This window comes from Homarus americanus, unplaced genomic scaffold (assembly GCF_018991925.1).
Source record: "Homarus americanus isolate GMGI-L3 unplaced genomic scaffold, GMGI_Hamer_2.0 scaffold48220, whole genome shotgun sequence".
NCBI classification, from domain to species: Eukaryota; Metazoa; Arthropoda; class Malacostraca; order Decapoda; family Nephropidae; genus Homarus; species Homarus americanus.
In genome coordinates this window covers 2,773,303-2,786,216 of record NW_024755060.1, presented here as the reverse complement: position 1 = coordinate 2,786,216, position 12,914 = coordinate 2,773,303, and the positions used below count along the sequence as shown (strand labels likewise).

Genomic DNA, 12,914 nt, shown 5'->3' with positions numbered 1-12,914 from the left:
TTATCACCTTTATCTCTCTGTATTTTGTTTATTTTAATATTTGTTCTGTGTCTTCCTTCCTCTTTCTCTCTTATCCCCTCCCTTCCTCTCTCTCTCCATCTCCTCGCCTTCTTTCTCCCTTTCTATGACTATTTAACCCCCTCCCCCTCTGCACTGCGCTAATTTCTTTCTGTAAAATACAAAATTCTTTTATACCACAGTTAGGAATATTTCTTTACTGTACCTTATGATACAGTCACCACCTGGATATTACTGTACCTGTACCTACTAGAGTGTATCAAGAGTATGTTATATGTGTGAGTGCATGAATGCAAGTGACAAAAACCGCGAGAACTTATCTAACACACTCACGGCTTCCATAACAAGATCACATACCACCTTTTCTGGGATAAAGAGAAGAGCTACACAGTCTCCCTCTCAGGTAATTCCTTGACGTACACACACACAGGCACCAGCCACGGTCAGTCGCTCCCATGATTACCCCAGTAAAAGTGTTCAAGAAATCCGCGCCAAATGGTAAGTAATGTTGTGGGCATTGTTGTTGTTGTGGGTACTGTTGTTGTGGGTACTGTTGTTGTGGGTACTGTTGTTGTTGTTGTGGGTACTGTTGTTGTTGTGGGTAGTGTTGTTGTGGGTACTGTTGTTGTTGTGGGTAGTGTTGTTGTGGGTACTGTTGTTGTTGTGGGTATTGTTGTAGTTGTTGTGGGTACTGTTGTTGTTGTGGGCATTGTTGTTGTTGTGGGCATTGTTGTTGTTGTGGGTAGTGTTGTTGTGGGTACTGTTGTTGTTATTAAGGTGGTGTTGTTATTTGTGGGTGGTGTTGTTGTGGAGTACTGTTGTTGTGGGTACTGTTGTTGTTGTTGTGGGTCCTGTTATTGTTGTGGGTAGTGTTGTTGTGGGTAGTGTTGTTGTTGTGGGGAAGTTATAGTGTTTGTTAACCTGTACCGTCTTTGCGTGAGCTCATTCAAGACCAGGATTGACCAACGCTGGAAGAGGTACAGATACATTCAGGAGCCAGTACTTGCCAACAGTGTGTAACAGAGCCAGTACTTGCCAACAGTGTGTAACAGAGAGCCAGTACTTGCCAACAGTGTGTAACAGAGCCAGTACTTCAACAGTAATAGAGAGCCAGTACTTACAACAGTGAATAGAGAGCCAGTACTTGCCAACAGTGTAACAGAGCCAGTACTTGCCAACAGTGTGTAACAGAGAGCCAGTACTACCAACAGTGTAACAGAGAGCCAGTACTTGCCAACAGTGTGTAACAGAGCCAGTACTTGCCAACAGTGTATGAGCAGTACTTGCCAACAGTGTGTAACAGAGAGCCAGTACTTGCCAACAGTGTGTAACAGAGAGCCAGTACTTGCCAACAGTGTGTAACAGAGTCAGTACTTGCCAACAGTGTGTAACAGAGAGCCAGTACATGCCAACAGTGTGTAAATAGAGAGCCGTACATGCCAACAGTGTGTAACACAGAGAGCCAGCATGCCAACAGTGTGTAACAGAGAGCCAGTACATACAACAGTGTAATAGAGAGCCAGTACATGCCAACAGTGTAACAGAGCCAGTATACATGCTAACAGTGTGTAACAGAGAGCCAGCATATTGCAGTGTGTAACAGAGAGAGCCAGTACATGCCAACAGTGTGTAACAGAGACCCAGTACATGCTAAATAAAAATAGAGCCAGTACATGCCAACAGTGCACAGGAGAGCCAGTACATGCTAACAGTGTGTAACAGAGACCCAGCACATGCCAACAGTAACAGAGAGCCAGTACATGCTAACAGTGTGTAACAGAGAGCCAGTACATACAGTGTAACAGAGAGCCAGTACATGCCCAGTACTTACCAACAGTGTAACAGAGCCAGTACATGCCAACAGTGTGTAACAGAGAGCCAGTACATGCCAACAGTGTGTAACAGAGAGCCAGTACATGCCAACAGTGTGTAACAGAGAGCCAGTACTTGCCAACAGTGTGTAACAGAGAGCCATTACTTGCCAACAGTGTGTAACAGAGAGCCAGTACATGCCAACAGTGTGTAACAGAGCCAATACTTGCCAACAGTGTGTAACAGAGAGCCAGTACATGCCAACAGTGTGTAACAGAGCCAGTACTTGCCAACAGTGTGTAACAGAAAGCCAGTACATGCCAACAGTGTGTAACAGAGAGCCAGTACTTGCCAACAGTGTGTAACAGAGAGCCAGTACATGCCAACAGTGTGTAACAGAGAGCCAGTACATGCCAACAGTGTGTAACAGAGCCAGTACATGCCAACAGTGTGTAACAGACGTGACCACCGGCCCAAGAGGCTAACAGACCGATCAGTGACGAGAGACTAAATAAAGTAATGTTGTATATGTTGAATTTATATAAACTTTTTCGACAATTTTATTAAAATAATATATACTTACTTATCTATCTATGTATCTATCAATGGCCAAATCTAGTTACCAAGTTAAAATAATAACGTAGTGTTCCATTAAAATTATTAATTTTCTTTGAGACGGAAAGCTTCTCAGGGTAGCTTAAATAATATCTTTACTCTTTACCGTCAATAGTATAATGAATCAAGACATACATCAAACTTACCTGTATTAAATAGCATACATATTTTACCTAATTAGTAACTCAGTGTTATGACAAAAAGGTCGAGGAGATGTAATGACCTCAGAGTTTACGAGCAAAAGATTATTTATTTACTAATCATCCCTAACCTAACGTAACCTGACCTAACCTTTGTTTATGTTTCCACAGGTAAGTTGACAGCGTACCTAAGTCAGCGGGATTTCGTCGACAACATAACCCATACGGCTCCGGTAGATGGCGTGGTCGTTGTGGACAATGACTACCTTCACGGCAGGAAGGTGTTCCTTCGCTTGGCCGTCACCTACCGCTATGGGCGCGAGGAGGACGAGGTTATGGGACTCCACTTCAGCAAGGAGATGGAGCTGGTCAAGTGGGAGGTGGTGCCCAAGGCTGAGGACGACCAACTGACGGATACAGTGATTCGTCTGTTGCAGAAGTTGGGGAATGAGGCGAGACCCTTCAGTGTTAAACTACCGCAGAACGCCCCTTCCTCTGTCACCCTTGAACCCGGAGCTGAGGGCACGGTGAGTCATAACCTTTGACCTGTCTTGACCTAATAAACAAACAAGTTACTCGTTAACCACCTCATTGTGTGGGGAGGGGGAGGGGGGTGCACTTGGTTTTTTTGAATGGTAAATAAGCGAGTTATTGTTTATTAGTTTGAAAAGTTACTTAATAAAGTTTGTCACACAGAACAAGAAACTCGGGGTGACCTACGACCTGATGTTTTACGTGGCAGACAACGAGGAGCTGACACACCGGCGTAACTCTGTCAACCTCGCTGTCCGTAAGATCCAATACGCCCCGGAGAAACCTAACGGACGTCAGCCTCAGATCATCGTCACCAGGAGCTTCACCCTTCATCCTGGGAAGCTGAAACTCGAGGTGTACCTTGAACGTGATATATACTTCCACGGTCAGTCCCTCCAACCTCACGTGAAAGTGACCAACGCCTCCAAGAAGACCGTCAAGTATATCTTAGCTCAGGTCATACAACACGTCGACATCACAATGACTAACACCAGTCTGAGTCGCATCGTCGCCTCTATCGAGTCCCGTGAAGGCTGCCCCATCACCCCTAACACTAACTACTCCAGGTCGATCGTCCTTACACCCCTAGCCTTCAGGGCCTTTGGGGTGGCCCTTGATGGTCAAATCCAAGACAAAGATGCTAACTTAGCCTCCTCAACTATGGTCACCGCCAGTAACAGCATCGGGGACGCCTTAGGGATCATCGTTTCATATACCTTACGTGTTAAACTCAACTGTGGTGCATTAGGGGGAGAATTAACTACCCAATTGCCCTTTAAGTTGATGCATCCCCAACCGTCCTCCTCTGACAGTAAACCGACGCTGAGTAAGACACAGTCAGTGGATGATAACCTGGAGATAGAGGAGTTTAATGTACTGAGGCGAGGACAGTCTGTTACTGATGAGCTGGACGACTGATGTACCGGACTCCTCTATAACCTAATCTAACCTGACTCGCCTAAACTATAACCTAACTTAACCTGACCTTCTCTTAACTTTAGTTATTCTAAGTTAACTACAGCTGTCCTAACTTAAACATATTAACCCAAATCAATATGTTATACTTAATTTAACCTATCCTTACTAAACCTAGCCGAACTCAACCTATCCTATATTAGCTTAACTTGACCTAGAAATTAAGGACCCACTCGTAATTAACACTACCAGCTTCTTAACCTCTCTGCTACATCCCCCTAACTTAGTATTGGTGAAAACTATAATAACTTCTACATTAAAGACCATTTACCTATCAATGTAGTAAAGTTAATGACATTTGAGCTTGCATATATTCTTAAAGCCAATTAACTTATGTAGTGAAAGTTAATGGATATTCTCTATAATTTTGCGCATTAAACTTCATAACGGAAAATTAATACAGTCAGCCTCTGTAACTTGTTTATCATATTAAAGTAAATTGATATATTTGTATTTTCGTCAACTGTAACTTACGAATTATCGACAAGTTAATAAACGTTTTCTTTGCTTGTTTTTCCAGTTTCCTCTTCTCCCGTATTACCGTAAATATCGACAAGCTACAAGTCATATTAACTGGATAATTTCAAAAGTTAATGACAAAATTGGTTAATTAAGGAAGGATTATGTGACTACCTTGGCCAGCCAGTGTCCGTGGTCAACATCAATAACAACAAACACCATTGGTAATAATAATTAATAATAAATAAATAATAAAAGAAAGAAATAATAAATAAATAAATAATAATAATAATAATGGAAAATATACAAATAGTTATCAACCAATTCCTCCATAGTTGAGTTAATGGCCGCTGGTGCACTGCTGGACTCTTGCCCCGCATCACCTAGCTTCACAAATAGTCTCACAAAATGCAAAGTACATGAGGTAAATACATTTTCTATTACTTAACACACTAATAATAAGTTGCTTAAAGCAGTATAAATAATATTAATCGTTGTAGTTACATACTGTAAGCTCGTATGATGTAAATATAAATTGATACTTTATCGTAACTCAAGTAACTTCCAAGTGTTACAAAATTGATGCTGTATTTTGCTTCTTTGAGTCTTTGGAAAGCATTGATTTAGTTTATAAATACCTTTAAGAGTTGTTCTTGCTAGCTGTTGCAATGAGAAGGCTGCAAAATGTGTTATTACGAGTTGTTTGAAGATAGTGATGACGGACCCTGACACACAGTGGACAGCTGTTGGCGGGAGGGAGGCCATACTGTACATCTCTTACACTTAACAATATTATTCATTATTAACATTATTTATCCTCAATTACGAAGATAAAACAAAATATGAGGTACAATAGACTATATATATCAATGAATCGTGAAATTAAAAAAAAAAATTGTGATTAAATAAAACAATACATCTTTAGAAAGTTTATCTTGCCCCGGAGATTAGTTACCAAGTTGTTAAACATTGTTGAAGAGCAAACAGCGGCTCCCAGTGGCTGGTTAGGGTACACCGTCTGATGTATACTGTACTGTATGTATGTATGTATATATGTATGTATGTATTTATGTATGTATGTATCTCCAAATGTTAATCATTGTTTTTGCTTTCCTCTTCCTTTCTGTGTGTATGTGTGTGTGTGTACATGTGTTTATGTGCATATATTTGTGTGCGTAAACAATAGGAAAAATAAGTTATAAAAACAAGTTAATAATTAGTTTATTCATAAATACAGTAAACTTGATAAATAAAGTTAGTAAGGCGGATTATAATTACTGATTGGCGCGAACAAAACACTGGCACACGGTATGATACTGGGTCTTATAACTAACTGAGACAGACAGACAGATAAGGACGGAGAGAGAGACAGACAGATAAGGACGGAGAGAGAGAGACGATATCATTCAACTTTTTAACTTTAATAATTTTCCTCACTTTATTTAGTTTCAAATTTCTTCACTTTTCTTTCACTTTTTTCATCAAATTTCTTCACCTTTCTTCACTTGCTTCAATTTTCTTCACGTTTCTACAATTTCTAACACTCAACAGGTATGGTAGTGAACAAGAGGTAAAGTGTGTGGGAAGACTTAAACAAAGGGTATCCACTCTGGCAGACAGGTGGATCACTGCTACAGCTGGTGGAGGAGACAGACAGACAGACAGATAACTATAATTAATTATTATCACATACTGTATACATCAATACCTTACGATACTTTAGAATAATGTGTGTATGTATGTACTCCTGTATGTGTCACTTAGCATAACCTAATCTGGAGATGGACTCGCTAATCTTACTCCTGTATGTGTCACTTAGCATAACCTAATCTGGAGATGGACTCGCTAATCTTACTCCTGTATGTGTCACTTAGCATAACCTAATCTGGAGATGGACTCGCTAATCTTACTCCTGTATGTATGTCACTTAGCATAACCTAATCTGGAGATGGACTCGCTAATCTTACTCCTGTATGTATGTCACTTAGCATAACCTAATCTGGAGATGGACTCGCTAATCTTCACGTAAAATAATATATTAATTACAACAATTATAACTTATCAATTAATTATATATCAAATTATTTTTTTCGTTTTTATTTTTTTTTTACTCTTCTTATTTATTTATTTATTTTTGTTGTTTTTATTGAATCTTACGTGTGTGTTTGTCGTTCATTGAGATGTTTGCCTGTAGTGTCGGCCCCCGAAACGTCTCAACCCTGGACGCCTTCTTCTGCCTGGTCGACGTCGAGGCAGAAGGTACGGGTCGTCGTAGTAGTCAAGAGAGGTGTAAGGATCCAACACCTGAGGAGGAACACGTTAATTAGTGAGCTTCAGGTAGGTGTGTTGATCTACAGGTATATAAATAATGTAGGTTTAAGTTAGAGTTAAGTTAGGTTAGGTTAGGTGTAAAGGCACAAATGGTAGACACAAATGGTAGACAAATATATAGACAGAAATAGTGGACAGAAATGGAGAGAAGTGGCTCTGTTACTTACTCTATGGGGCAGTGTAGGAGGGCCATAGACGGGCAGGGAGTCTTGCACCCCATACACCCTCTGTGCTGCCCTGTATTGTGGGGGCGTGACCAAATAACCCCCAGAGGTAACATGGTGTGCAGGAGCTTGATACCCGGGTATAGTAGGCTCCTTGTATGTAGCAGCTGGAGCCTTATACTCTGGTTCAGGCTCCTTGTATGTAGCAGCTGGAGCCTTATACTCTGGTTCAGGCTCCTTGTATGTAGCAGCTGGAGCTTTATACTCTGGTTCAGGCTCCTTGTATGTAGCAGCTGGAGCCTTATACTCTGGATCAGGCTCCTTGTATGTAGCAGCTGGAGCCTTATACTCTGGTTCAGGCTCCTTGTATGTAACAGCTGGAGCCTTATACTCTGGTTCAGGCTCCTTGTATGTAGCAGCTGGAGCCTTATACTCTGGATCAGGTTCCTTGTATGTAGCAGCTGGAGCCTTATACTCTGGTTCAGGTTCCTTATAAGTAGCAGCTGGAGCCTTATACTCTGGTTCAGGTTCCTTATAAGTAGCAGCTGGAGCCTTATACTCTGGTTCAGGTTCCTTGTATGTAGCAGCTGGAGCCTTATACTCTGGTTCAGGTTCCTTATAAGTAGCAGCTGGAGCCTTATACTCTGGTTCAGGTTCCTTATAAGTAGCAGCTGGAGCCTTATAGTCCGGTTCAGGCTCCTTATATTCAGTCTTAGGAGGCTTATAATCATAACCCTTGGCAGGATGATCCGGAGCCTTATAGGATGGCTCTGGGGTATAAGGTTTGGGCGTGACGTACCCATACCCGGGGTCGGTTCCGTGTTCCGTATGTGGGTCTGTTGCCGGATACACGGTAGGATCCGGTTCATAAGGACTCTGGTGGTCACTATGATGTAACGCACCGTATGTCGAGACCTGTGGGGCGTGGCCGGATGGAGGCTTATATTCAATGTCATACTCGCGTGCCGGAGCCTTATAGTCGGATTCAGGAGCCTTATAGTCGGATTCAGGAGCCTTATAGTCGGATTCAGGAGCCTTATAGTCGGATTCAGGAGCCTTATAGTCATATCCTGCTTCTGGAGCCTTATATTCGGATTCAGGAGCCTTATATTCTGCCTCTGGAGCATGATACTCATCCTTGGGAGCCTCATAGCCCTTACTCAGGTAACGAGTCTTATATTGAGCATAATCATACAGGGGAACAAAGGTGACGTCATCAGAGTGAGGAGTAGTCGCTTTAGGGATGTAGTTAGGGTTAATGGTGGTGGAGTATGATGGGTCGTGTATAATATAACCGTGGGGATTAGTTTTACGGGATGGAGCCTTATACGTGGATTCCGGAGCCTTATATTCAGGTTCGGGAGCCTTATAAGCTGGTTCTGGGGCATGATATTCGGTTTTGGGAGCCTTATAGTCATATCCTGCTTCTGGAGCCTTATATCCTTCTTCTGGAGCCTTATATCCTGCTTCTGGAGCCTTATATCCTGCTTCTGGAGCCTTATATCCTGCTTCTGGAGCCTTATATTCTGGTTCAGGAGCCTTATAGTCATATCCTGCTTCTGGAGCCTTATATCCTTCTTCTGGAGTCTTATATCCTGCTTCTGGAGCCTTATATTCTGGTTCGGGAGCCTTATAAGCTGGTTCTGGGGCATGATACTCGGGTTCGGGAGCCTTATAATTATATCCTCCTTCTGGAGCCTTATATCCTGCTTCCGGAGCCTTATATGCAGGTTCGGGAGCCTTATAAGCTGGTTCTGGGGCATGATATTCGGGTTTGGGAGCCTTATAGTCATATCCTGCTTCTGGAGCCTTATATCCTTCTTTCTGGAGCCTTATATCCTTCTTTCTGAGCCTTATATCCTGCTTCTGGAGCCTTATATTCTGGTTCGGGAGCCTTATAAGCTGGTTCTGGGGCATGATACTCGGGTTCGGGAGCCCATAATTATATCCTCCTTCTGGAGCCTTATATCCTGCTTCCGGAGCCTTATATGCAGGTTCGGGAGCCTTTATAAGCTGGTTCTGGGGCATGATATTCGGGTTTGGGAGCCTTATATCACATCCTGCTTCTGGAGCCTTATATCCTTCTTTCTGGAGCCCTTCTTCTGGAGCCTTATATCCTGCTTCTGGAGCCTTATATCCTGCTTCCTGGAGCCTTATTCCTGGAGCCTTATATGCAGGTTCGGGAGCCTTATAAGCTGGTTCTGGGGCATGATATTCGGTTTGGGAGCCTTATAGTCATATCCTGCTTCTGGAGCCTTATATCCTTCTTTCTGGAGCCTTATATCTGGAGCCTTATATCCTGCTTCTGAGCCTTATATTCAGGTTCGGGAGCCTTATAAGCTGGTTCTGGGGCATGATATTCGGGGTTTGGGAGCCTTATAGTCATATCCTGCTTCTGGAGCCTTATATTCTTCTGAGCCTTATATCCTGCTTCTGGAGCCTTATATCCTGCTTCTGAGCCTTATCTGGTTCGAGCCTTATAAGCTGGTTCTGGGGCATGATACTCGGGTTCGGGAGCCTTATAATTATATCCTCCTTCTGGAGCCTTATATCCTGCTTCCGGAGCCTTATATGCAGGTTCGGGAGCCTTATAAGCTGGTTCTGGGGCATGATACTCGGGTTCGGGAGCCTTATAATTATATCCTGCTTCTGGAGCCTTATATCCTGCTTCCGGAGCCTTATAATCGGGTTCTGGAGCTTTATATGCGGGTTCTGGAGCCTTATAGTGATATCCTGCTTCGGGAGCCTTATATCCTGCTTCCGGAGCCTTATATTCAGGTTCAGGAGCCTTATAATCGGGTTCTGGAGCTTTATATGTGGGCTCTGGAGCCTTATACTCGGGTTCGGGAGCCTTATATGCAGGTTCTGGAGCCTTATATTCGGGTTCAGGAGCTTTATAGACATATCCTGCTTCTGGAGCCTTATAATCAGATTCTGGAGCCTTATAATCGGATTGTGGAGCCTTATAGTCGGATTCTGGAGCCTTATAATCGGATTGTGGAGCCTTATAATCAGATTGTGGAGCCTTATAATCAGATTGTGGAGCCTTATAGTCGGATTCTGGAGCCTTATAATCAGATTGTGGAGCCTTATAGTCGGATTCTGGAGCCTTATAATCAGATTGTGGAGCCTTATAGTCGGATTCTGGAGCCTTATAATCGGATTCTGGAGCCTTATAATCGGATTCTGGAGCCTTATAATCGGATTGCGGAGCCTTATAATCAGATTCTGGAGCCTTATAATCGGATTCTGGAGCCTTATAATCGGATTCTGGAGCCTTATAATCGGATTCTGGAGCCTTATAATCGGATTCTGGAGCCTTATATCCAGGTTCGGGCTCCGGGGCCGCGTAATCAGACTCGGGTTCCTTGTAAGTTGCCGTTGGTTGATGATGGACGGGTGGGGAGGGGTTGTAGCCTACGTGAGGGGCTAGGTAGTAGGAAGCAGCTTGAGGGGCTACGTATTGAGGAGTGACACCGTAGCCTGGAGTGACACCATAACCTGGAGTGACACCAAAACCGGGAGTGACACCGAAGGGAGGGGAGTAACCGGTATATACTGGAGCATTATATGTGTAGCCGGCTGGGTATGGTGCTGCGACAAGTTGGGGGTGTGGTGGTGGATGAGGAGCCGGTGGATGAACGGGTGTATGAGCAGCCACAACAACTGGATGAGAAGATGGTATGGCGTGGTGGGGTGTAGCGTGGTGTGGTGTGGTATGGTGGGGTGTAGCGTGGTGTGGTGTGGTATGGTGTGGTGTAGCGTGGTGTGGTGTGGTATGGTGGGGTGTAGCGTGGTGTGGTGTGGTATGGTGTGGTGTAGCGTGGTGTGGTGTGGTATGGTGGGGTGTAGCGTGGTGTGGTGTGGTATGGTGTGGTGTAGCGTGGTGTGGTGTGGTATGGTGTGGTGTAGCGTGGTGTGGTGTAGTATGGTGTGGTGTGGATGTACCTGTGTGGTGGTGGTGTTGGCCAGGAGCCTCAGCATGTGTATCAACAAGTAGTGATTCAGCTACGATAAATTCCTCTTCTGTATTCTCATTCTCTTTAATATCTTCTTCTTCTTCTTGTTTCTTCTCTGTGTCTCTCTTTCTCCTTAAATTGAAGATATTTTCCCTGTTTCTGTCCTCCAAAAAACTGTCACTTTCTGAAGGGAATTTGAAAGCTCTGAGTAATGGAGGTTTGATGGCCTGAGACAATGAGGCGTCCAAGATGGGAACCTCATCATAGCTCTCTTCTTCTTCCCTCTGCGTCGTCTTCTTAACTTCTCTTCTCTTTCTTCTTAATATTTTATCTCTATTTCTGTTTTCGTCGAAGCCATCAACATCATGGAGGCCAAGTTCAGAGGTCGTCTTGGGAGGTACCTCAGGGAGAAAGGCATCGTGAGGGACCCGGGTTATGGGGAAGGGGACTTGCTCGAGGGTTATTCTGATTGGTCTGCTGTCAAAGTCCAGTTTGTTTGTATGACCAATCAGCGGCCTCGCCAGTGAGATCATCACCGCCAGCACCAACCACAGCTCCTGTAAGTGAAATATGAAGTGACGTCATTGATAACATAAACACAAAATTATACTTTATCAATAAAAAAACAACATAACATTGAACAAACACCGCAAGAACTTTGATAAGAAATTTATCACCAACCACAGTAGCTAACCACTTCAACCATTACAACTAACCACCACTAACCACCTCAACTACCACAACTACTACCACCCCTCGCCCATTGTGGTTAGGTTAAGTCCACTAATTGTCCAATATTATTATTTGTTGTACTGAATGAGATATAGATCTACAGAGTTAATTAATTATGTGTGTGTGTGTGTGTGTGTGTGTGTGTGTGTGTGTGTGTGTGTTCTGTTATGAAGGCTGGTGACCAAGATAGATGGATAGAGAGAGAGAGAATGTCCACAACTAACAACCTCAACAATAATCACACAGACACACTCACACTCCACACACACTCACACAAGACACTCACACTCCACACACACTCACACAGACACACTCACACTCCACACACACTCACACAGACACACTCACACTCCACACACACTCACACAACACACTCACACTCCACACACACTCACACAAGACACTCACTGCACAACACAAACACCTCACTTATAACAATTAAAACCAAAATACACCTTAACACTCCCTTATTTAGTCCATGTCAACACACTGTAAATTATTGCCAGTAATTATGCGAGAATTACATATTTAATCTCGTCTATTTCAACATATATACATCTCAGTTGAGTAATTATGTGATTATTACACGTAAGACTCTCACAGGTTGTCTACTCCAACAGAAACACGTCATTTAGACAGGAAAATACTTGTAAGGTTTGTGGTAAAGCTTGATGTAAATGAAGGGAAAGTTACCCGTTAAATACAGACTCTTGGGTCTTCTTGTCTCCGGGTCTGACATTAGTTTTGGCTCCGTTTTCTATACAAGGTCGCGGTTATGGCTGAGGTGATGTGGTATATTTTTAACTATATTTTCTTTTATCTTGTGTCTTGGTAATTAGTCTTGTAGAGTTTTAGAGTTTACTTGTGAGAGACAGTCAGCAGGTGAGTAATATTTAGGGTAATTAATATTGAATAAGCCTATACTTACCTGACTCATGGGCGAGTAAGGGGTGACTTAATTAACAGCCTAGAGGACGCCCGGCCTACAGCTTTAGGTTGAAGAAGCCACAAGTTTGAAATATTTTCAGGACAAACCGTCGACTCGTCATCTCTCCAATAGTCTCAACACATTTGACCACATTATCATTTTCTTTGGTGGCGAGGGAGTGTGTGTTGTGGTCACGTGCGGGTGTATGACAGACACACACTGATGGTCGGCATTAATTACACGGCGG

The 12,914-nt window shown here is 43.2% G+C and overlaps 2 protein-coding genes across 2 annotated transcripts; one reads left to right on the top strand and one right to left on the bottom strand.

The window, feature by feature from the left end:
• The first annotated feature begins 424 nt into the window (after positions 1-424).
• On the top strand, positions 425-4,607 carry LOC121856374 (arrestin homolog). Its single transcript, XM_042351906.1, has 3 exons — positions 425-516; positions 2,757-3,112; positions 3,282-4,607. The coding sequence occupies exons 1-3, from the start codon at positions 474-476 to the stop codon at positions 4,035-4,037; spliced, it is 1,155 nt and encodes a 384-aa protein (XP_042207840.1). The 5' UTR covers positions 425-473; the 3' UTR covers positions 4,038-4,607.
• A 1,151-nt stretch (positions 4,608-5,758) lies between these two features.
• Positions 5,759-12,676, bottom strand: LOC121856320 (extensin-2-like). Its single transcript, XM_042351797.1, has 6 exons — positions 12,668-12,676; positions 11,242-11,564; positions 9,594-10,800; positions 7,052-8,857; positions 6,711-6,857; positions 5,759-6,190 (listed from the first exon to the last, which is right to left on the bottom strand). The coding sequence occupies exons 1-5, from the start codon at positions 12,674-12,676 to the stop codon at positions 6,726-6,728; spliced, it is 3,477 nt and encodes a 1,158-aa protein (XP_042207731.1). The 3' UTR covers positions 5,759-6,190; positions 6,711-6,725.
• Positions 12,677-12,914: the final 238 nt, after the last annotated feature.

Excerpts from the sequence above, each read along its gene's own strand:
- LOC121856320 (XM_042351797.1), bottom strand. Across the intron at positions 10,801-11,241 it reads CCCATCTTGGACGCCTCATT|CCATACCACACCACACCACG; the intron begins GTCTCAGGCCAT and ends CGCTACACCACA. Across the intron at positions 6,858-7,051 it reads CTCCTACACTGCCCCATAGA|GTGTTGGATCCTTACACCTC; the intron begins GTAAGTAACAGA and ends GTTCCTCCTCAG.
- LOC121856374 (XM_042351906.1), top strand. The coding sequence starts at position 474 with ATGATTACCCCAGTAAAAGTGTTCAAGAAATCCGCGCCAAATG. Across the intron at positions 517-2,756 it reads CAAGAAATCCGCGCCAAATG|GTAAGTTGACAGCGTACCTA; the intron begins GTAAGTAATGTT and ends ATGTTTCCACAG. Across the intron at positions 3,113-3,281 it reads AACCCGGAGCTGAGGGCACG|AACAAGAAACTCGGGGTGAC; the intron begins GTGAGTCATAAC and ends TTTGTCACACAG.